The sequence below is a fragment of the Pinus tabuliformis genome, chromosome J (genome assembly GCF_031772625.1).
Source record: "Pinus tabuliformis cultivar Carrire ecotype Pingquan chromosome J, CPIR1, whole genome shotgun sequence".
NCBI lineage: Eukaryota > Viridiplantae > Streptophyta > Pinopsida > Pinales > Pinaceae > Pinus > Pinus tabuliformis.
Window position 1 is genome coordinate 1,550,063,401 of NC_142295.1, and position 24,236 is coordinate 1,550,087,636.

Below are 24,236 nucleotides of genomic sequence, written 5' to 3' on the forward strand. Positions count from 1 at the left end.
TAGAAATCAGAAGCCAAGGCATGCGCGATTAGCAAGAAGTAAAGTCAAAAGGGAATATATGGGGTACGATTCTAAGACATTCTCCACCAGATTATCAGCCTCTGCATGAACCCAAACCCCATGTAATTCGCAAATTCCTTCAAATTATTCTCCAATTTCGATCCAAATGCGCCCAGCCAGCACTCCAATATCCGTCCGAATTGCTCCCAAATTACTTTCAATGCATACGTGAGCCCCTTTTGCATTCGAATCCGTTGTGGATTCTATCGAGAACCGGCCAAGCGAATTCAGACAGAGCACCGAAGCTCCGAGATCTTCAATCACAATTAAGATAGCAGCGAGGATCGAATGAGAGCCCAATGTGCCTCTAGCTCCTACTCGACATTCCAGCCGCAATGCTCTACCATTTTTAGGGCACAGCTATTGATTTAGAAGAAACCAAGCCAATTGTGGTCGAAAATAGCAATTGGAAAGAATTCCGGCATTTACCAGCGTAAGAGACAGACAGATGTTATGTGCTATTATTTGTTTGGCTACAGACACAAGGCTTTGAATGAGCAGCAGCGGCAGCATCAGAATGGCGGCGGCACCAACTGCCCAGCAGTCACCTGGGCTCAAAACCTACTTCAAGACCCCCGAGGGCCATTATAAGCTTTGCTATGAGAAAACCCATCCCACCGGACTTCTTCACTATAGTCATGGGAAGGCTGTCACGCAGGTTCATTAACTTATATTTGTAATACCACCTGCATTTAGTGATTATTGCCAATTACCGCTCTGTTTTTTCAATCCCATTTATTAAAATTAATTGTCCCGAGGAACAAGATTGGGGATATTATTTATTATTAATTATAATAAGGGCACTCAAATAACATGTATAGAAGCCCTCTTGTCCTCCTGTATAATCAGTTAATACATTATGTCTGCTAGTGATTCTTGGCAGGTCTGTCAATGCACTCTTACCATTCCTTCTTCCTTTGTGTGCGTGTGCTCTATTTGCGTGTTATTCTTTGTATGTTTGTGACAATTGCACACACAACAAAAGCGCACTCAATATGGTTTGAAAATCTAGTGATTGGGACCCTGCTATTCTCTGATTGAAGTAAAAATCAGCTCTAGGTCAATACGTACCAGGAGGCGGCCTTTACTTGACCTAAATGTAATAGCATGACTCTATAAACCTCTATGTGGGAATCAAACCAGAATTAGTATATATAAAAGATTTTCATACCGCTCCACACAAATGTATACGACGCAAATGATATATTCAACATTGTTATCTTCGGGGGTTGTTTGGAGCTCTTCTTTTGTGTCTCCCGAGTTGCGCAACTCATAGTTAACATGCTCTAGAGCAGTGGTAAACTTTGATACAAGGCATGTCCAGCGTTTATTTGTGCTATTTCTAGTAGTTAGATCATACTATTTGTGTTTGTTGCCCTATTTATAGTGATTACATTCATACGATTCTTTATAATGTCAAGGAGCTTAAGCTCTGTGCTTGGTTTATCTAGAGATTATTGAACTCTTTGACGATGTGCATACTGTGGTTCCTCTTTTGTTTAATTTTATAGTTTTGGGACCAGAATTGAGGAAAATGTTCTCAAAGGGAAAGCATTTGAATGGCTTTATTTTGCAGGCAACCCTTGCTCATCTGAAGGAAAAGCCAGTTTCTCAACCATTGCCTTCTGGTGGCTTGAGCAGCACGACGGGTGTGAAGTTAGCTGCGAGGCTTTTAGGGGGTGGTAATGGGAGCCGGACATTGAACTTTGGAGGGGGCAATGGTTCTAGTAAAACTATTTCAGGAAGTAAGATTGGTTCATCTGTACATGGTCCTTCGTCTACAACCAATGGGCCTACGACTTCAAACTATGATGGAGAAGGCACATATCTAATTTTTAATGTCGGAGACACTCTTTTCATCAGTGATTTCAATTCTCATGACAAGGTGTGCCATACTCGACACGTTTCTTTGCACTTTGCCGATAGGAAAAAAAAAAGCGCTGTATGTGAACTTTTGCCAGCTTATTATAAAAGTGTCAGTGGTATTAGGTAGTCTGTCTGAATTCTGGTGTTGGTAATCATTTTCTTAGGATCCGATCAAAGCAATTCATTTCAGTAGCTCCAATCCAATTTGCCATGCCTTTGATCCGGATGCGAAAGATGGTCATGACCTTATAATTGGTTTGAACTCTGGAGACGGTAGGCATTCAACTTTTGCAATTTAATATGTATGAAAATTATTCTACAATTCCATCTGATTTACTGTTCTTGGTGGCATTCTCATATATGTATAAATCTAGTACTGTTTCTGGAACATGCTTTTGTGGTTGCAGTTTATTCAGTCTCATTGCGGCAGCAGTTACAAGATCCTGGAAAGAAGCTTGTAGGAACTCAACATTATAACAAAGATGGCTCTTTGAGCAGCAGGTGTGATTAAAGCTGTCATTTTGTTTGCTTCTGTGTTATACTCTCTATGGACATGACAAAATTCTCTCCAAGAACCAACTTTGTTTGACAGCACAATGCTGTATTAGTTTTGCCATCTTCAGGATATCTAGAGAATTCTTTTGGAGCATAAATATTGTGAACATAATTCCTATAATCCTAGAAAGTTTGCAACCTATAATTCCTTTTTTAGGGTCATGAATGACTCCTCATCAACCTGTTGGGTTGAGGTTTCTCTTCGCTACCTTGTCAAGAAGGAGGATATGGCTCTTTTTGGGTTTAAATCTAACTCTTGAAAGCAATGTTCTCGTGTGAAACTCTTGCTCACAGGTTCCCGTTGTTGCGACCTTAGAGCCCAATTTGTGAGATATCAGGGATTTAGTGTTTTGTTCCATCCAGAGTTCATAATCTTTTTGTTCTATGATAATTTGCTATGCTCGTCTTCTTGATCATCATGATGCAGTCATTTCTTTTGACATGTTTGATTTTCCTCCCTTTGTCATCGAAGATTAAGTTGTTTCTATTAAGCCATACTTTGTAGTAAAAATGAATATGGGAATTAATGACCATAGAGCCGTGATTAGGTTTTTTTTAAAGAGTTTCAAGGTGCTTTAGGTAAAAGTTTGTCCCAAGAAGATTGGTGAGATGTTAAAGGGAGATATAATTAGTCTTGGACATGCTTCTAGGAGAATAATTTGAGACCCATAATCTTGGAAACCGATGACCATCATTATGAGGTGAGACACCATTGTGAGGCTACCCTACTCAACTTAATGACCATGATGGTTCTAAATTGGAGAGGTGAAGTTCCATTGGAGAAATAAGTAGTGTTACATGAGGACACACTTCGTTAGCTGGGAGTTGCATTCCCCATGCTTCCCACTTTTTTGGGACAAGGAAACTTAGTGCGGGGTGCTTCCCTACACTGCCCTTTTAGGGAACTTAGGGAGATGTAGGGTTGACCTTTCATAGGAAATGCAAGACATTTCTCTTTTGTGGGGAACTTTTTGACATTCCCCATTTGAAAGGGGGAATCTTGGGTGCCATTGCCCCCACTTCAAATAGGGGACTCTTGGGTGTCCTCTCAAGGCTTTTTCCCACTAGTAAGGGTTCATAGCTTGAGTGTCTGGGTCAGTTGTTTGTTCTTTTCCTTAATTGAGTGCAATTTCCACAAATGACATGTTTCCCTGTTGTGATAAGGCTAGAAGGGTAGGCACCCCTGTGATAGAGGTTCTGCTAAGGTGGGCGTTGGGATGTCTCAACCCTTTCTAAGTCATAGGTTATTGGTATATCTAACTTGCAAGCTGTTGGATATACTTGTAGGTTGTAGTGGTAGCTTGTAGGTTTGATCTCGGGCCTAGCCTAGTCTAGCCTAGATCACTTCAATGAGTTATTGATTTCCATGGTTAAGAAGGAAAAAGAAAAAGTTAGTTTAAAAAACAAAAACCCTAGAGTGAATGTAAATATTTATTTCATGCCTTCATTGTTCGTATTTGTGACCTCTTTTCCTTAATTGAGTGCAAATTCCACAAATGACATGTTTGCTTCTTGTGATAAGGCTAGAAGGGAGGCACCCCCTGTGATAGAGGTTTTGATACGGTGGTCTTTGGGATGTCTCAACCCTTTCTAAGTCATAGGTTATTGGTATATCTAACTTGCAAGCTGTTGGATATACTTGTGGGTTATAGTGGTAGCTTGTAGGTTTGATCTCGGGCCTAGCCTAGCCTAGCCTAGATCACTTCAATGAGTTATTGATTTCCATGGTTGAAAAAGAAAAAGAAAAAGTTAGTTTAAAAAAACAAAAACCCTAGAGTGAATGTGAATATTTATTTCATGCCTTCATTGTTCATATTTGTGACCTATCATTGTTTCCCATACATTTAAATATTTATTTTATGAGGATTTTGAATGGGGGGACCTTGTCCTTTTTAAAAATTTGGGGGGTGCCTCCTTGGATGTGTTTCCTTGCTCTTGCATCCCCTTGTCTCGCGAAATTGGTGGAACATTGGAAATAAGTGAGGGATGATTTTTCATTAGCCTTACAAAGCATACATTTAGAAGGACTCTAAATACATACCACCTCTTTTGATCAAACTTTCACATCTCAACAATTTCCCATGAGGAGTATAGAAAAAGAATTGATTTTAGGAATGGAGGAGAGCCAAACTTTGTTCCACTTTGATTGGGATGGAATGAAGGGGATAGATTGATGCATGCTTTCTTAATAGTGTATTTTTTTGAAGAGGATCTCTCCTTGAGGAAGACATTTGATTTTAGATGTACAAAATTAAGTCTTTGAAAGTGAGTTCAAATTATTTCATTTTTGAATAGGATGAGGGCGAATATTATAGGGAGGTCTCCAACCCATCCATACATGTCTACCAACCTCTTTCCATCATGATGTGTTACAGTTACCATCAAATCATTGCTCCATGGAAAGAAGAGATTGATTTGAAACCAAGAGAGGTTTCTAGTAATTGTATCATTACCATTCATTGGAGTCTTGGATGAGTGGATTTCGAGAAGGGGGGAGAAAGCATTTTGAATAACCCTATATATAAGAGGAATTCTCGATGGTGAATTTATTTGAAGAATTCTATCTCTTGCTACATTTAAATTTTGCTTTTTTTGAATATTTCCTTCCATGATGTTGCTTTCCTATCATCCAGGCTCCATAGCCCCCATAATGATATTGGCTAATGTTGGATCTCCTATTTTCTAGTCCTCCCATAGAGATTGGGAGATTGGCCATTTCCCAAGCTACAAGGGAGAATGTTTTCTCATTGTGGTTTCCCCTCTTCTGCAGAGATTGTGAGCTCGACCTTTCCCCCAAGCTACAAGGGAGAATGTGTAGTCATTGTGCTTTCCCCATTTCATAAAAAAGGTATAACCTGGTTACCCATTTCATTTATTCGTTCTTCTTTCCATATAACCATGCATGGGAAAGCCTCAAAGACTTCATCACCATTTACAGGTGGTAACTAGGGTTAATGCCTATGTTCCAAGCACTTAACCTTGAGGGGATCAAGAGAGTAGATCACGTTGTTGAGAAATCTAGGGCATAACAATTAGGTGATTTCTCTTATGATAACTGCTTGTGAATGCTTTTTACTTCTTTAAGTTAAGATCTTCTCTTTACTTAGATTATTATAGTGTTCTTCTTCATTAATGAACTCCCAATGGATAAACAATAAGGAGACAAGAGACATAGAATGAAGGCTATCATCCAGGCCCGAAAACCTCTCCCACTTGAGAGGAAAACCCAAACGAATTCTTCTTCTTATAGAGACTTTAATTGACGAATACCAAGACTAGGACCCTTGACCTATTTGCCTCTCCAAGACCAAGTCACAAAGCTTCCTTGATGAGCTCCTTCTTCCTTGAGTCAACGATAGTCAAACTTCTCGATTCTTCCTTCTTCTTGGCTATCTTTCAGAGTTTTGGTTCCTAGGAATAGACCTACAACTTTCGACCCTAATTCAAAAACCCTAGCTGAGGTATATGATAGTGAAACACCTTGATTCTCTTTGCTCTAGATGGAGACCTTCTCTCCTTCAACTCAACTTGAGAATCACCTTGTTCTTCTCCCAAAACTGCCCTCTTAATATGACTGTGGTATCTCGGTCCTTCCTGCAGTAGATGATGCCTCTCTTCTTTGCACGTGTGATGGATATCAGCCCTAAAACAAACCCAAACAACTTCGCTCTTCCCTTCCTTTCACTTCGCTGGTTATGAGACTGCTCCTTGTGATCTTCGCTCTTCTTTCTATTGCAGATTGCTTTACCGAAATTCTTCCTTTAAATAGAGGCCAAGCTGCCCTATATATAGTGATCTGCCCCTCAAATAAGCTGACTTCTCCTAGCCCATAGGTCGACACGCCATTTAGTGTAGGTTAAATACTCCATCTTGATGCCAACTTGCTGGAGGAGCTTGAGCTTGGTCTTGGAGGGCCTTTTGACACTTTCATTGACTCATATACAAATGTAACATGCCCAAGAAGGGTCCTTCATACATGACATTGACTTAATTTGACTTTATGACCAATCCTAAAGGCTCACAATGGGGGCCATAACTAAAAATAAGATTCCTCTCTCATGAAACCCATGAGACAAGCATTGCAATAATAATTTTATTTTTCTTCTTTATATTAAATACATAAAATCACAATTATACATGTCACTATGAAGACCAAACCTAGTTACATTTTTTCAACACTCCTTAGCTAGGGAGGTATTCATAATGGTACTTGGTCATTCTCAATCTGAAGAATTCCCATAAGAAGAGTCAGATTGGTAACCCATCTGTTTAGCACCATATCAACCAACATTGTCACATAGCAAGGCCTTGACTAACAATTCTATCTCTCCAAAGATTAGAGCACAATGCTGGTGAGACCAATGATTTATAAACACCCTCATCATTGTCTCTCTCGAAACATACTCCATCCGGGTTCTTAGAGTGTGTTCCACTAGGACTATTTTATCTTGGATTCCCAGTCCTCAAAGAATATCGGTCCTCTACGACTACTCTTATCTTGGATGCCCTAACTCATCCTCAAAGAGTATCTCAATCCTCCATTCCAGGGTTGCAGGAATCGCCCCCCCCCCCCCGGATCCTAACCCGGAACCGCGACCCGTGCGGAAGCGTTCCGGAATCGACAGAGGAATCGCGATTCCGATTTTTAGGTTGCGCGCTTCCGCATTTTTGAAACGACTCCTGCCAAATGAGGTTGCGGCCCCCCGGAATCGCGCTTCGGCATGCGGTTCGGGCATGAGGTGGCGCCACGCAACCTGCCCGGAAGCGCACGCCACCCGCACGCCACCCGGGCGCAACCCGCGGATATCAATTTTTTTTTTTAATTTCATTTAAAATCTAACTTAACTAAGCATGAGGGGGTGGGTTAGGGGTGGGTTAGGGTCACTTTAGGGTGAGTTTAGAAAAGAATAAAGCCCCCATTCTCTTCTCATTTTCTCACTTTGAGTTTATGAGAGTTGGAGAAGAGAAGAGAGGAGAGGAGAAGAGAAGAGAGGAAAGGAGAGGAGAAGAGAGGAGAGCTTGGAGGAGTGAAGAAGGAGGAGCTAGGAGAAGGAGGAGGAGCTTGGAGCAAGAGCTTGGAGGACTTCATCTACAAGAGCTAAAGAGGTAAGTTCAAACCCCAAACTCCCTTGTTTTTTTGAAAAAAAAATTGTATTTTTCTCCTCCCTCTCCTACTCTTTCCCATTGTTTCTACTTGCTCCTTTATTTACAGGTTGTCCACCACCTATATCCATATTCCAAGATGGTGTTCTTTTGGCTTCTATGTATCATTCCACTCTTGGTTTTAATGATGGCAAGGGTGAGGAATAGAGGGGAAGAGGAAGGGGATGAACTTGGTGACCCAATGTATGATGAGGAGGAAGGGTTTGAAGAGGAAGGGGATGAACTTGAAGGGGACACTGAAGCACAAGATGGGAAAGGTACATCAAATCCCTTGTGGAACTATGTGACCAAACTTGAAGGGGGAAAGGGTGGTGGATCTTACAAATTTTTGTGCCCTCATGGTTGTCATGGAGGAAAACCATATACGGGTTCATATACCCGTCTGAGGAGGCATCTTTGTGGGGTGCTGGACAGTGATGAAAAAAAGGGTTCTGTGGGGGTAACCATTTGCCCAAACATTTCAAGTGAACAAAGAGAAAAATACATCCAAATTGAGATGGCTGCACAACGAAAAAACAAGAAACAAAAAACTCATTCTGAATCAAGTGCAACCTCTAAATTTGGTAGTTGCCCATCTCCTCATGGTACTTTTGCAACCTCTGGAGGTAGAAAAACAATAGGGGATTTCCTTAATGTTGCTGGGAGGGATGATGTGGATGGAAAGATAGTCCGTTTTCTTTGTGCTTGCGGTGTACCATTCAATGTGCTTCGCTCTCCCTATTGGCATGAAATGGTAAAGGCCATCAATGAAGCCCCAAAAGGATACAAGGCCCCCAACTATGAGAAAGCTAGAACAGTGTTATTAGAAAGAGAAAAAGCTAAGGTTCAAAGAGCTTTGACACGTTTTACACATGAGTGGGTGGATTCTGGGGTATCCATTGTATCAGATGGGTGGACAAATATTAGAAACCAACATTTGATAAATGTTCTTGGTGTTTCTTCTAGTGGTGCAGTATTTATTGCATCTCATGACTCCTCCTCCATCAGTGCAACTGCACCAAACATTGCAGATCTCCTATTGAAATCAATCAAAGATGTTGGTCCGAATAATGTGGTTCAAGTGATCACAGATAATGCAGCAAATTGTAAGTTAGCAGGAAAAATTATTGAGCGTACTCATCCACACATCTTTTGGTCTGGGTGCCTGGTTCACACATTGAACCTTTTGATGCATGATATTGTGAAACACAAAGATTGTGGGTGGATTGCTGAGGTTTACAGGAAAGGGAAGCAGCTCATTAAATTCATCACAGGACATACAAGGGTAAACTACTTCTATGGCACTTACTCCAAGTTGCAATTGCTTAAAATTGCAAAGACAAGATTTGCTAGTTATTACCTCACCTTTAGGCGGCTAGTGAGGGTGAGACAAGCTTTAACTAATCTGGTGTGTGCTGAAACATGGGATGAAATTAACACTGACACAGATGGTGCTAATGAAGTCAAGGACACTGTTCTTGACAGTTACTTTTGGTCACAGGTTAAATATGTTTTGCAATTCACCAAACCAATTTATTACATGATCAAGTTTGCAGATTCAGATCGACCAGTAATTGGGGAGGTGTATGAGCAAATGGATAGCATGTTGGGGCAGATTAAAGACATTGTTGAGCCTAGAGATACCACCTTGTACAATTATATTCGTGAAGAGGTGGAAAAACGATGGGATATGCTAAATGTTCCATTGCATGCATTAGCATATGTTTTGACACCTAAATATTATCATCCATCATGGCTTTCAAAACCAGCACCTGGGGGGGGAGTCAGGAAAAAACCACACCAAGATAAAGAGGTTCACGAAAAATATATGGCTGCATTGAGTAGATTAATCCCTGATAATGAGGAGGCTGCATTGGTACGGAGACAGGTGAGCAACTATACGAGCAACACTGGTCCATTTGGGAGCATGCATGCAATTGAAGATCGAGAGCATTTTTCTGCTCTTGAGTGGTGGAACATGCATGGAGGGCCTACTCCACTTCTACAGAGTTTGGCATTGCGGGTGCTATCACAGGTGGTAAACACTTCTTCTGCAGAGAGGTGTTGGAGCTCTTATTCTTTCATCCACAGTGTTAAAAGGAACAGGTTGAATTTAGACCGGGCAGAGAGCTTGGTTTATGTTCATTACAACTTGCGATTGTTGTCCCATTACTGTGAAGATGCAAAGTCTAATAAAGACTTGTTGACTTGGGACAAGAATCCAGAGGAGCCCAATTTGGAGGATGGAGTGTTGCGACTAGAGCAATTAGAGGATTCTCTTATCCAGGTATGTCCATTGTGGTATGAATTTTCCAATTTTCCCTTATAAAGCATTTCTCTAATTCATGTTTTTAATTTTTTTGTTAACTAGTGTTTTTTTTTTTGCATGAATTTTTTGAGCGATTCTAGGATGATGACACGGGTGTTGATATGCCACAACCCCCACCCCCATCTGGTCCCTTGGTTTCTAGGTTCCATGGTTCAACACCAACGGCAGGGGGTTCTTCTTCATCAGTTCCAGTGCCACGACTTACACAGGGACCATCTTCTTCATTGCCACCACGTGGAGGCCCGCCATCACGTTCTATTCGTGGTGGAAGGAGGAGAGATTAGTAGATATATTCACAATCTACTTCTTTTTGTCATAGATTACTCATTAGACTTGTAGACTTGTGAATTTGAATTTTGAACCTTTTTGGCTTGGCGGTGACCAAGTGACATATTTTGTAAACATTATTATTTGAATTTTGGACATGACAAATGTTGACAGTTGCTCACTTGCTAGATAAATCATAATATGCTCTATGTTTTATGTTTTATAATATGCTTAAATGTTTTATGTTTTATAATATGCTTAAAAATTTGATGTATGTTTGTAATAGCTAGAATATAGATGATTGTTGTACATACTAGTAACTACAATGGAATCATGGATGCCATATCTATCTTGATTTATGCAAAAATATGCATGTTTTCATGTCTTCTACAATTAATTTGGTATTTGGGATGTTTGTTTTGAGTATAAATGCAAAAAAATATAAAAAAATATATATATATAGCAGACGCTTCCGCGGACGCTTCGCTTCCTAGATTTTTGGAAAATGACGCTTCCGCGCTCCGCGCTTCCGCTTCGCTTCCGCTTCGCTCCCGCTTCGTGCAACATTGCTCCATTCTGTCTTCCCAGGTGAAGACAAGGATGATCTATCTATCTCTCCCTCTTAACTTAGGGAGGACATACCCATTCCAGTGAAGGAATGTACCCATTCCTATAAAGGAATGTATTTAAGCTCCCTTGTGATCAGGGACTTGCTTCCAATAGCTCATCAGGGGGAGATTATGGGACAACCAGCTGCTTCTAGAACTCCTTCCTTCGATGTCATGAATGTCTTCTTAGTCATGGAGTCTACATCTATTGGGACTTCTTCGTAAGGCACGTACCATCCATCACTTTCATCCATGAGTTAGTCGTGTCATCATTCCTTTCATCAGAAAGTGATCCATCAGTTCATATCTAGCCTTTCTTCATGTCGTGCTGCCTCTTTCATGCCACGTTTCCTAAAGGATTTTTCATCCTGCTATATGGTCATTAGTGGTGGAAGACACCCACAACTCTTCCCTTGGCAGCCCTGCATAAGCCCATCCAGATATTATTCAAAAATATTAAATCAAAATTACCGTTGTGATGGTCTTTCATCATGACATCTTTCAGTTTGCATCAGCATCCTGCATACATATTGACACGTCTCCTAAAGATATACATTGTCATGGGTCTCCTTCTTTTTTCAGACTTCATCTTCATATCTTTCATGGAGATATCATAGTCAAATCTTTCAGTCCTTGGATGTTGATTGCCTTCTCCATAGTTGCTTATTTCACGATCTCTTCCTTTCTTTCTTCACACATTTCCTTTCAGGAACTTCCGATCATAGTTCCTCCAATTAATGTCAACCACCTCATATTTCATATGAGGACATATTATGTTGATTTCATCTAGTCAATGTGTGACCCATGCCTTCCTGCATCTTTTCAATGGAGGAGATCCTTTCCTTTTGATCATGCTCTCGAAGTAGAGCATTTATCCATGTTATCCGCAACCATATGACATGACTCCAAATTATCAAATAAAAGCATACATACCTCATTCTTCTTTTAGGTCATCTTCCTTCAACAACTTCCTTGATTGAAAACTTCAATCCCTTGACCTGCTTATTGACATCATATCATTCTTTCATGAATTCCTCCAAGTTGAAATTCTTGATGAAATACTTGCTCCCTTTTGTTTGGTGAACCTTCCGATGAAGATTCCAATAGAGGATCTTAAGTATCCTCATTCAGCAGATGTTTCCTCTTAACTGATGTATGATGAGCTTTGTACCAGATGACTTCCTTTTTTTTGTAAGTGCTTCAAATGAGGTTACCAAGAGCTATATTCTTTCATAGACCTAATTCAGCTATCATTCATGCTTCCCTATGATGATTTCATGAGCTCTTGCTTCTAATGCTTCTTATGATGATGCATCCTATCATGCTTCTAATGATTCCTAATAGTTATACTTTACAACAGGAAAACTTGAAAACAAAACTTGAAAAGAACTAGGCGAGGAAGACTATCTCAATCATAATAGAGATCTTTTACTTCCTCTTTCTTGGATTTCTTATTTTCAGCTTCCTCCACTTTTTCGGTGATATGGTCTTCTTCTCTCCCTCTTTTGTTATTGTCCTTCTTGATCTTTAGGACAATCTCTCTTGTGATGCCCATATTCTTGACATCCATAGCATTGAATCTTAGCCATGTTATTCTTCTTTTTCTGAGGACTAAACTTTTCAAATTTTCCCTTTCTTTTTGTCATTGTAGCATATGCTTGATTTTGCTCACTTGATTCTACCTCAGATTTTGCCTTTAGCTTGGATCCTTCAATCTTGCATAGTGACCATAGATCCATGCATGGAGTAGCTTCTTTCTTCCCATAAATACTTGAAGTAAAGTTACCCCACTCCTCCGGTAGTGCATTTAGTACTACTGTAGTCATTTCTCTATCAGACATGACTTCTCTCGGATCTTGAATTTGATCCCTGATTTCAGATATCTTCATAAAGTATGAGACTATTCCTTCTTCTTTTGACATCTTTAGCTTGTAGAGTTCTTGCCTTAATGAGATGACATCTTTAGCTTGTACGGAATACAACTCTACTAGTTTGTCATATATTTCTTTTGAAGTTTCGAGTTTTGATACATATGGAATGAGGGATCCTTAATGGATCATATGAGAATCCTTTGAGCCCTAACTTCCCCTTTCATAAACTTTGCAAGTGCTTGAGCATCTTCTTTCGCTGGTTTGGTGATAGATCCTTTTATATGATCCATGGCCTCATTCTCAATAAGATTTAGATCTGTCCTCTTCTTCCATGCAAGATAGTTTGAAGCCCCAACCAATTTGCTACTTTCCTTGCAAAAAGATATTTTGACAGATTTAGATGTGGACATAAACATAAATATACTTACTTGTTAAGATGCTTCTTTCACTTGCTGCTTCTTGGAATTTGATGATGATGTAGATAATAAAGAACTTCTCCTTGATGAAGATAGTTCTCTTTAAGAATGATCCGTCACAGAGAGAGAGATCACTTTTGGTGATGATTGATGATGATTCCTTGATGCTCATTGGATGATTTTCTTCAACGATAAGGATTTACCTTTGAGATGCAATCCTTGCTTCAACGAGAGGGCCTTGGAACCTTTTGAAGATGATGACAACGTCCTTTGATATTACTTCTCTTAGATGGATAATTTTCAAAAATACTTTGATTTGAAGGTCTCTTTAACTTGATTAGGGGTTTTTGTGATCTTTTGAGGATCCCAAGATTTCTTCAGTGTAGACTTCTTCTTTGATCTAGGGTTTTGACACTTCCTTGTAGATCTTGTCTTCAAGATGATCTTCTTAAATTTGCTTTGATGTCTTTTCCGAGATTTGATCCTTGAGTGTCCCTTGATAAGATGCCCTTCCTTGACTTTTGTCACCTTAGCTCCGTTACCATGTTGAGAAATCTAGGGCATAACAATTAGGTGATTTCTCTTCTTATGATAATTGCTTGTGAATGCTTTTTACTTCTTTAATTTAAGATCTTCTCTTTACTTAGATTATTATAGTGTTCTTCTTCATCAAACAACTACCAATGCATAAACAATAAAGAGATAAGAGACACAGAATGTAGGCTATCAGCCAGGGCCAAAACCTCTCCCACTTGAGAGGAAAACCCAAATGAATTCTTCTTCTTATAGAGAATTTAATTGACGAATACCAAGACCATGACCCTTGACCTATTTGCCTCTCCAAGACCAAGTCACAAAGTGTTAATTTTTGATATGTCCTATTCTTAAGAGCAATTTACTTCAATTTCTTTATTAGCCCAATATCAATATCCAGTTTAGAAATCACATCAACATGATAGTAAAATGCAGATATAACATAAACATAAACAATAGAAGACAAGCCAAGACAAGAGGACACAAGATGTGGCACCGGCCAGGGAAAAACCCCAATGTGGGGAACCCTTGATCAATTCTTCGTATATTCTCCAATAGTTCAGCAGAGATAGAGATAGTACAAATTTACAAATCTAATAATTTGACAGCAGCAGAAAAGCCCTAACTAGAAAAGTCACCACTGGTCAAATAGGGCACAATTCTTCCTCTAAGCAGCTCGGTCAAACCTAGTCAACTTCGGCCTCCAACAACAAGCTCAAGCAGCCCAAAACACTGCCTATAATTTAGTTGGCATTTCGTTGTTGGTTGCTGTTCTGGTTAGGGCACTTGCTGCAACCCTAAACTCCCTTGACAGTCTCCAAACAGTCCCTTAGAGAGCTGTGACACACCCTTGAGGAGCTCCTCCCTTGCTATGATGCTGCCTTAGGGCATATGCCAACCGTTGACTGCCCTACGCAACCCTTACTGTGGTGCTATGGCCTGCGACCTAACACATGGCAATCCCCGTAGCAAACGGTCCCCAAAACAGTGCCCAAACACCATCAAATCAGCAACATTTTAGCCTTCAAGAACTCGACCTAGCTGTCTGCACCTTCAGGCACCCAACCACATACACATCCACATACACATCTAGCCCTACGCTGATCTGTCCTTAGCCTTTTAGGGCAGACCTCTTCAATGCATAACTTCTCCTTATAGCTGCGGCTTCCCTGCCTTGCAAACACACCTAAAACAATCCTTAACTCATGCCCTAGAACAACCTCATTCACCATGCTATCACCTACAACAAATAGAAATTCCCACGCTGTCCTTCCAGGCTCCTTCACGTTGTCTTAAGGCTCCTTCTTTGCTGCGGCTAGGGCTTGAGATCGTCCTTTCCACCAATTCCTCCTTTAGAGAAGACATACCCAACCAAGTAGAGAGAGAGATCGTGAGATGATCATAAAATGACTTGAGGTCTCCTCCTTTTATACGCAATGTTGAGGATGAGCTGGGGGTTAAAATGCCCGTTTTGCTTGCTGGTTGACGTTGACAATTTGTCAATAATACAAATAAATTCATATCTCCATTTTTACATGTTGGAATTGGATGATCTTTAAATCAATCCTACACCTCTCGGAGAGAGGAATTCAAGAAAAATATCAGTTGTCATAAATGAGATGACCCATGTGGAGTTTGGCTCTAGTTGCCAATTTTAACACTCCCTCTCAACGAGGGAGAGCTCCATCTGCTAATCCATTTTCCAGTCGGTACTATCTCTGCCATAAATGCATTGCTTTGCACTGCTCTACTCTGCTCTGCTATGTTGAACAATGAAGAAGAAGTGATCGAGAATGCATCATACCATTCTCTACTGATCCAAAGTTAGTCCAGATAAAAGAGAGTGTCTCATACCACTCTTACTGACCTGAAGTCAGTCCCAGATAAAAGAGAGTGTCTCATACCACTCTTACCGACCCGAAGTCAGTCCCAGATAAAAGAGAGTGTCTCATACCACTCTTTCTGACCCGAAGTCAGTCCCAGATAAAAGAGAGTGTCTCATACCACTCTTACTGACCTGAAGTCAGTTCCAATTGATCCCAGATCAATATCGGTCATCCTAGCATAGGGAGTATGGTAGTACACGATGCATCCATCGGTAGTATTATAGTCCCTATCCTCATTTACCTATTCATTGGCTAGATGAGAGGTACTTCCCATGAGTCCCAGACTGCATGGGTAGGATGTCTTAGCAGGAGAAGGATGAACCACTCATCCTGCTTACATGTCGCTAGGGGTATTACAAGGGAAGGTTGAACCACTCATCTTGTATACAACAAACCACTAGGGGAAGGCTGAACCACTCACCCTATGGTTGCTCCTCGATCCAAGAAGTACCCCAAGCCCCCCGGAGCTCCTAGAGCTCAATGTCCATATCATACAGGACCCTCAAAAGAGCATCTCTCCACGACTCCAAGTTGTTCCCGAAGGTCAAGAACTTGACCTTTCCCAGGGGCTTTGTCAGAGTATCGACGACTGCTCATCAGTCCCAATGTGATGGAGCCTTATTGCTCCTTGTTGTACCATATCCCGGATAAAGTGGTACATGATATCTATGTGCTTGGAGCGATCATGAAATACGAGATTCTCTGATAATCGAATCCCACTTTGGTTGTCGCAGAGGATCACGATGGTATCCAACACATGTCCAAACAACTCACTAAAGAGCTTCCTCAACCAGACAGCTTCATAAGAGGCCATACTAGCAGCTATGTATTCGGCCTCAGTGGTGCTCAAGGTAACCAATTTCTGCTTCCTGCTCATCCAGGATATCGAAGCAGAACCCAAGGAAAAGCAACACCCAAAAGTGCTCTTGCGATCCACCACACTGTCGGCCCAATCAGCATCGAAATAACCATGTGGCCTCACATCTCCGGCAGTGTATCTCAGTCCATGATTGATTGTGCCCCGAAGATATCTTAGAAGATTCTTGGCACCAATCCAGTGTATGTGATGAGGCTCAACCATATATTGGCTCAACGTATTAACTGTAAAACATATGTCCCTACAGGGGTTCACCAAGAATGTCAATGCTCCTATGAGTTGATGATACTCAGAAGCATTTTCCAATTCAGGTCTAGCAGCACTACCACATAACTTCTTGAAGTTAAGTTCCATTGGGGTAGTCGCAGGTTTGTAGTCCACCATCCCAAATCTTTCCATTATCTTCACAACGTATTTTCCTTGAGATAGGAAAATTTCTCATGGCTTTTGCCAGACCTCCAATCCTAGGAAGTAGTGCATCAGTCCTAGGCCCTTCATCTCAAATTCAGAAGCCAACCCCCTCTTATAGTGGTGAATGAGAGGGTCTGCACCTGTCAGAAAGAGGTCGTCCACATAAAGTAACAGTATGAGAGGTTTATCATTTTCAACCTTAAAGTAAAGGTTCGGATCGACTTCACTTCTAGTGAATTTCAGCTTCATCAGATAGCTATCAATCCTCTCATACCAAGCCTGGGGTGCTTGCTTCAAGCCACAGAAAGCTTTCGTCAACCTGCATACATGAGATTCCCGGTCATGAACCTCAAACCCCTCGAGTTGTTCCACATAGACTTCCTCTTTAATCGAACCATGCAAGAAAGCGGTCTTGACATCCATTTGATGTAGGTTCCATCCTTGCGAGCAACAAGGGCTATGATTGAGCGGATCGTGGTGTATCGAGCAACAGGTGAAAATATTTCATTGTAATCTTCACCTTCCTTTTGAGAGAAGCCTTGAGCAACAAAGCGAGCCTTGAAATTTCTGCACTTCTTTTCTTCCCGGATTGGTTTTCGCTCATGGCTTTGAAGTGACGGAACCAGGTGAATACTTCATCCTTCTTTTTCAAGAAGTAGATCCAAGTCTTGCGAGAATAGTCATGCGTAAAGGTGAGATAATATAAGTATCCTCCCAAAGAGTTTACAGGCATCATACCAGATATGTTGGAGTGGATCAATTGCAATATATCTGTGGTCTCGCTATTACTTGAGGGGAATAGTCCCCTTGTAAGTTTCCATTCGACACATCCCAGACATACACCTTCATGCTCTACTTTGAACTTGGGCATACCTGTCACCATCTGTCTCACATCGGGCAGAGCCTTATAATGAAGATGGGCAAACCTTCGGTGCCATAGTTCAGATTGTAGAGATGTGTCGCAAGGAATGGCTCCCAATGGACTTCCTCCAACTTGATATAACGTGTCAACCTCGAACCCAACAGTAAAAGCATCTTTAAAATTCCTTTTCAATACACATACCTTTCTATCGATGAATGCCACCTTGTATCCTTTGTCTTCCATTGCAGAAATTGACACCAGCTTCTTCTTGAGATCAGGTACATATAGAACTTCTTGTAAATGAATTGTGTTACCTTGATTCAGTTGAAGGGTAACATTCCCTACTCCTTTCACAGGATAGGTGGCATCGTCTCCAAGGATAATCTCCAAGTTTATCTCCCTCTCTATTAGATTAGAGAGAGCTTCCTTGTATCCAGTGAAGTGCCTTGAGGCACCACTATCAATTAGCCAATTGCCCAAAATGTCCAGAGGAGAGGTAGTGGAGAGGGCCGATATAAGATAGTACTCCTTTTGCTTATTGTTAACAACATTTGATTCTTCATACCTAGAGTTCCTTGCTTTCTTGGAGGGTTGACCATTTCCTTGATGTCCCACATTCCTTTTTCCTTTGCCATTGTACCTGCCATTCCTTTGATTGTTGTGGTTGAAGTTGCCCCTAGAATGATTGTGATCATCATCATGTGATGTGTCCCTTCTATTTGGACACTCCCTTGCATAGTGGCCAAACTTATTGCAAACAAAGCACCTTCCCTTCCTTCCACCCTTAGATCTAGGCTTTCCATTGAAATGACCTTTAGACCCTGCATTATTTCTCCTTTTGGCATGAGTGGAGAAAGCAGTGGGTTGCTTCTATTAGAAGGCATTTCTTGCTCCACCATTCTTGTTTCTTCTTGAATGCATCTTGACATCAATTCTTCAAACCCTGGAATTCAACCATTATTGAGAATAATGGTTCTAAATATATACTACTCGGGTGGGAGTCCTCCAAGGGTGATTGTAAGTTCCCTGTCAGGAATGACTTCTCCAATCGAAAGTAGATCATTCTTGATCTCAGTCATCCTTAAGAAGTAGGATTGAATATCCTTGTCCTTGCCCTTCTTAATATCCTTTCAACTTATTTTCGAGAAATAAAATTTGATTTGCATCACTAACCTTGAACATGCTGACCAACCTATCGTAGATCTCCTTGGAGGTGTTCAAATTGGAGATGTAGGCCACTAGGCGCTTGTCAATGGAATCTCTGATAATCTTCTTCGCTTTGACTTCAGCGTTATTGTACTTGGACTTTGTAGCAGCTGGTGCATTTGAAGGAGGCTCAGGGATTTTACCCTTCACATAATCCAACACTTCTTGTTCTTCCAAGGTCAGATCAAGAGACATCTTCCATCCATGATAGTCAGACTTTTCACGGAGCTTGTCTTCAGCTAGGAAGTGGGATGAGGAACCCATTGAGCCTTTTTGTCCTTGTCCAACTGTCTTTGGTGATTGCTCTTTCACTCTTGCTTGGCCTTTGACTTCACCTCACCTTTGGTACCATGTTAATTTTTGCTATGTTCTATGCTTAAGAGCAATTTACTTCAATTTCTTTATTAGCCCAATATCAATATCCAGTTTAGCAATCACATCAGCATGATAGTAAAATGCAGATAGAACATAAACATAAACAGTAGAAGACAAGCCAAGACAAGAGGACACAAGATGTGGCACCAGCCAGAGACAAACCCCAATGTGGGGAATCCCTTGATCAATTCTTCTTATATTCTTCAATAGTTCAGCAGAGATAGAGATAGAACAAATTTACAAATCTGATAATTTATGACAGCAACAGAAAATCCCTAACCAGAAAAGTCAACGCTGGTCAAACAGGGCAGAATTCTTCCTCTAAGCAGCTCGGTCAAACCCAGTCAACTTCGGCCTCCAACAACAAGCTCAATCAGCCCAAAACACTGCTCATAATTCTGTTTGCATTCCGCTGTTGGTTGCTGTTCTGGTTAGGGCACTTGCTGCAGCCCTAAACTCCCTTGACAGTCTCCAAACAGTCCCTTAGAGAGCTGCGGCACACCCTTGAGGAGCTCCTCCCTTGCTACGATGCTGCCTTAGGGCATATGCCAGCCCTTGACTGCCCTACGCAGCCCTTGCTGTGGTGCTATGGCCTGCGGCCTAGCACATAGCAACCCCTGTAGCAAACGGTCCCCAAAACAGTGCCCAAACACCATCAAATCAGCAGCATTTTAGCCTTCAAGAACTCGGCCTAGCTGTCTGCACCTTCAAGCACCCAACCGCATACACATCCAGCCCTACGCTGATCTGTCCTTAGCCTTTTAGGGCAGACCTCTTCAATGCATAACTTCTCCTTATAGCTGCGGCTTCCCTGCCTTGCAAACACACCTAAAACAGTCCTTAACTCATGCCCTAGAACAGTCTTATGCACCACACTGTCACCTACAGCAAACAGAAATTCCCACGCTGTCCTTCCAGGCTCCTTCATGCTGTCTTAAGGCTCCTTCTTTGCTGCGCTTAGGGCTTGAGATCCTCCTTTCCACCAAGTCCTCCTTTAGAGAAGACATACCCAACCAGGTGGAGAGAGAAATCATGAGATGAGATGATCATAAAATGACTTGAGGTCTTCTCCTTTTATATGCAACGTTGAGGATGAGCTGGGGGTTAAAATGCCTGTTTTGCTTGTTGGCTGACCTTCACAATTTGTCAATAATACAAATAAATTCATATCTCCATTTTTACTTGTCAGAATCGCATGATCTTTATCCTACACCTCTCGGAGAGAGGAATTCAAGAAAGATATCAGCTGTCATAAATGAGATTACCCATGTGGAGTTTGGCCCTAGTTGCCAATTTTAACACAAATCTTGATGAGCTCCTTCTTCCTTGAGTCAACGGTAGTCAAACTTCTCGATTCTTCCTTCTTCTCGGCTATCTCTCAGAGTTCCAGTTCCTATGAACAGACCTGCAACTTTTGGCCCTAATTCAGAAACCCTAGCTGTGGTATATGAGAGTGAAAAACCTTGATTCTCTTCGCTCTAGATGGAGACCTTCTCTCCTTCAACTTGGCTTGAGAATCACCTTGTTCTCCCAAAACTGCCCTCTTAATATGACTGTGGTATCTCGGTCCTTCCTGCAGTAGATGATGCCTCTTCTTCGCACGTGTGATTGATATCAGCCCTAAAACATACCCAAACAATTTCGTGCTTCCATTCCTTTCACTTCGCTGGTTATGAGGCTGCTCCTTGTGATCTTCGCTCTTCTTTCTATTGCAGATTGCTTTACCGAAATTCTTGCTTCAAATGGAGGCTGAGCTACCCTATATATAGTGATCTGCCCCTCAAATAAGCCGACTTCTCCTAGCCCATAGGCCGACATGCCAGTTGGTGTAGGTTCAATACTCAATCTTGAGGCTGACTTGCTGGAGGAGCTTGAGCTTGGTCTTGGAGGGCCTTTTGACACTTTCATCGACTCATAGACAAATGTAACATGCCCAAGAAGGGCCCTTCATACATGTCATTGACTTAATTTGACTTTATGACCAATACTAAAGGCTCATGGGAGCCATAACTAAAAATAATACTCCTTGCTCATGAAACCCATGAGACAATCATTGCAATAATAATTTTTTTTTCTTCTTTATATTAAATACATAAAATCACAATTATACATGTCATTATGAAGACCGAACCTAGTTACATTTTTTCAACACATGTGCCCTCCCCAACTTGGGAAAATATCTTACATTTAACTCATGATTGCTTGAGGTAACCCTTGGGGCTATTTCATTTAATATTCTTCATGGAGTTGACCGAGTTGAAAACTTGTAGAGAAGGGTAGAAGAAAGCATTGATTTCATCGATATTGAATGAACATGGGAGTTAACTATATAGTCCCACAATTTTGGATTTTTTATTTTATTTTTTCTGTATTTTACATTGTCCATAATGGGGTTCCAATCTTTGGAAGAAAGCCTTCTAGCTGTTGCTGGAATTTCCAAATAAGAGATCACATGGCATTTGACTTCACAGGGAAGTTTAAAAATTCAAAAACTCTTGACAAGGAAGTCTTTATCGACATTGTTTCCATAAATTTAGGATTTTCTATTGTTGATCTTGCTCTTTGATGTAGTAGATACAAATCCAAGTTTTTTTTCAAATCTCCTAGCCATGATAGAAGATGCTCCTTTGTCATCAACAAATTGAGAATGGGAAATTGCCTTAGATCTTTTAACAATTTCTATTGCTTGAATTATGCCTTTTTCTCTTTTTGAGTGAAAAGTCTTACCTAATGATTCTGCAATTATGATGAAGAGAAAAGGGGGGAACAACCTTGTCTAATACCTTTGAATGCTTTAAATAATTGAATGTATCTTCCATTGACAATTGGAACTATCCCTGGATAGTTGATATATGCTTCAATCTAGCTACAAAACCTTCCCTAAATTCAAACTGAGAATAGGACTTTGAAAATAGAGGATTGGATTATTCTGTTGAATGCATTATCCATGCAAAGTTTACTCATCTGATCATGTCTTTGGATTTTTTGCTTTAATGGATTACTTCTCACCCTCTCTCGTTACTCACCTCCAAGAATTGTATACTTGATTTGATTGACTTCCATTTACTTCTCTCCTAGGGGTTTTGCTTCTAAGCTTATTTTTCCTCTTATTTGGGATTTTTTTTTTTTTTTTTGTTAAGTCTATCGCCATGCTCAGCTAGAGTTGGCTCATCCTTCTTGAGGTTTTTCTTTGTGCACTTGGCAAAGTGCTTGTACTGTTGTGAGAAATTACACTTCGAAGGTATTTGTTTATAATCCAATTTCTGGATATGGATCCAACATTGAAATTGAATTTCAATTGATCAAGGGAGCTCCTTTTTAAGGTCCAGTTCAACAAAAATATGTGTGTAGGTGCAAATTCCAACTATTGCCTTTGATTTTTTTATACACCTCCCTAAGAGGTTACCTACTTTTTTCGAGGTACCCCCATCCCATAGAATTAAGGGAAGGAAGGGAAAGGAGTCCAAATTGGGACAACAGTGGTGATTTTGTCTTAAGGTAGAAATCAAGAGACCAATAATTCGAGTATAAGCAATTTGGATCATGTGGCCAAGGGTCATCTTTGAATATTTTGTCCTTATCATCTTTGAACTTGAAAAAAAAGAGAAGAATACTTGTCCCATGGTAGAAATGGCTCACCTTTCCATACATTAATGGGATCCAAGTTTCCATTGAATCTGAATCCATGATTGTGTAACCTTTTTGCTTGGCGACAATCCATTAAATTTCCTGATTAAATTATTCTTTGTTAAAAAAAGGAGCTTTGCAAAGGGGTACTCTAGATATAATTTCTATTCTCATTGATCCTTCTCTTCTTTTGGTGAATTTAGACACTGGCCCATATCTTTTCATTTTAGCTCTCTTTATTGTCAATTCAAATAGGATGTGAAGGCTGTGATAGCTCGAGAAAAGGGATGATAATTGTAAAAAGAAGGGGAGGTTGGTGTTCTCTCTCCTACACTTGCCATTGCAAGAAACACCAAAAGCAACAATAAAATAACTCTAAATTCTAATTAGATCATGTAAGTACATTTATTAATGTATCTTCTGTGCTTATCTTAAATGAGCTTAAGGAGTCAACATGACCTCATGACCACTTCCTTTAATGGTTTATGACTAGTTCATAGATAACGCAAGTTTTCTCCAATAAAAACTCTCGTGACCAAAATCTAGATAATGTTGGCGTCTTGTTAGCATAAGCAAACACATAGTTTTAGCAATGCCCCGAGTTATTAATAATATAATATTACTAAAATTGCTGGAAATTCATCACTTTAATTTGGATAAAGAATAGGATTTACTAATAAAAAGAAGCCCTAGTTCCAGTGACACTTCAATGATGAGTCATCTTAGGATCTAATGACATGTAGTGTATTGCAGGGAGACAGATAATAATTATTAATAATAGTAATAATAAACTATAATTCTATGTTGAAATAGCCAAAGTTCATGATTCACTCATTTAGAGATATTATTAAATTATCATTGCCCATTGGCCTATTATGGTAATAATCACCAGCTTAGCTATTCTTTATTCAAACTTTCTATTTGGCCAGGCACTAATGATATCCAATAATCATGCTTGGTAATGACCCTTGGGTCTGTGAGATATCTGCATAAGTAAGCTTCATGTGAAATAAGCACACACAAATAAAAATTTCAATAATGTACGTCTCTAGTATGCTGGCTTCTATTAACTTAGCAAGGGCGTTTGGAATCATCCTTAAAATCTTAATGAAATTTAACTATGTTGAAGTTAGGGCTACTCACTTTTGAAATAGGATCACTGGGTGCATATATGGAATTTTGTGGCCACATTCGCAAAACAGTAGTGGAAAGGTGGATTTAGTTCATTGACTGACACTAGGTTTCCGAATGTGCATATGACATGATGGTGCTCACTCAATGGTTCCAAGTTCCAACATAATTTTTATTATGAAAATAAAAATTACATTCTGTAGACACAACCAA

The 24,236-nt window shown here is 40.3% G+C and overlaps 2 protein-coding genes across 2 annotated transcripts in view; both read left to right on the forward strand.

Annotated features, from left to right (window-relative positions):
* The first annotated feature begins 330 nt into the window (after positions 1–330).
* Positions 331–24,236, forward strand: part of LOC149233411 (uncharacterized) — a 196,239-nt gene continuing 172,333 nt past the window's right edge. The window contains exons 1-4 of the mRNA XM_089379747.1: positions 331–718; positions 1,637–1,945; positions 2,091–2,199; positions 2,334–2,427. Of these exons, the coding sequence (XP_089235873.1) occupies positions 554–718; positions 1,637–1,945; positions 2,091–2,199; positions 2,334–2,427 (677 nt within the window). The 5' untranslated portion in view covers positions 331–553. The remainder of the gene's footprint in view (positions 719–1,636; positions 1,946–2,090; positions 2,200–2,333; positions 2,428–24,236) is intronic.
* On the forward strand, positions 9,385–10,385 carry LOC149233412 (uncharacterized). Its single transcript, XM_089379748.1, has 2 exons — positions 9,385–9,910; positions 10,033–10,385. Exons 1-2 carry the CDS (start codon positions 9,452–9,454, stop codon positions 10,234–10,236), a joined length of 663 nt encoding a protein of 220 aa, XP_089235874.1. The 5' UTR covers positions 9,385–9,451; the 3' UTR covers positions 10,237–10,385.

Bases quoted from the DNA above. Each gene is read 5' to 3' on its own strand.
- LOC149233412 (XM_089379748.1), top strand. From the start codon at position 9,452: ATGGCTGCATTGAGTAGATTAATCCCTGATAATGAGGAGGCTGCATTG. The intron at 9,911-10,032 runs GTATGTCCATTG...GAGCGATTCTAG, and splicing joins TAGAGGATTCTCTTATCCAG to GATGATGACACGGGTGTTGA.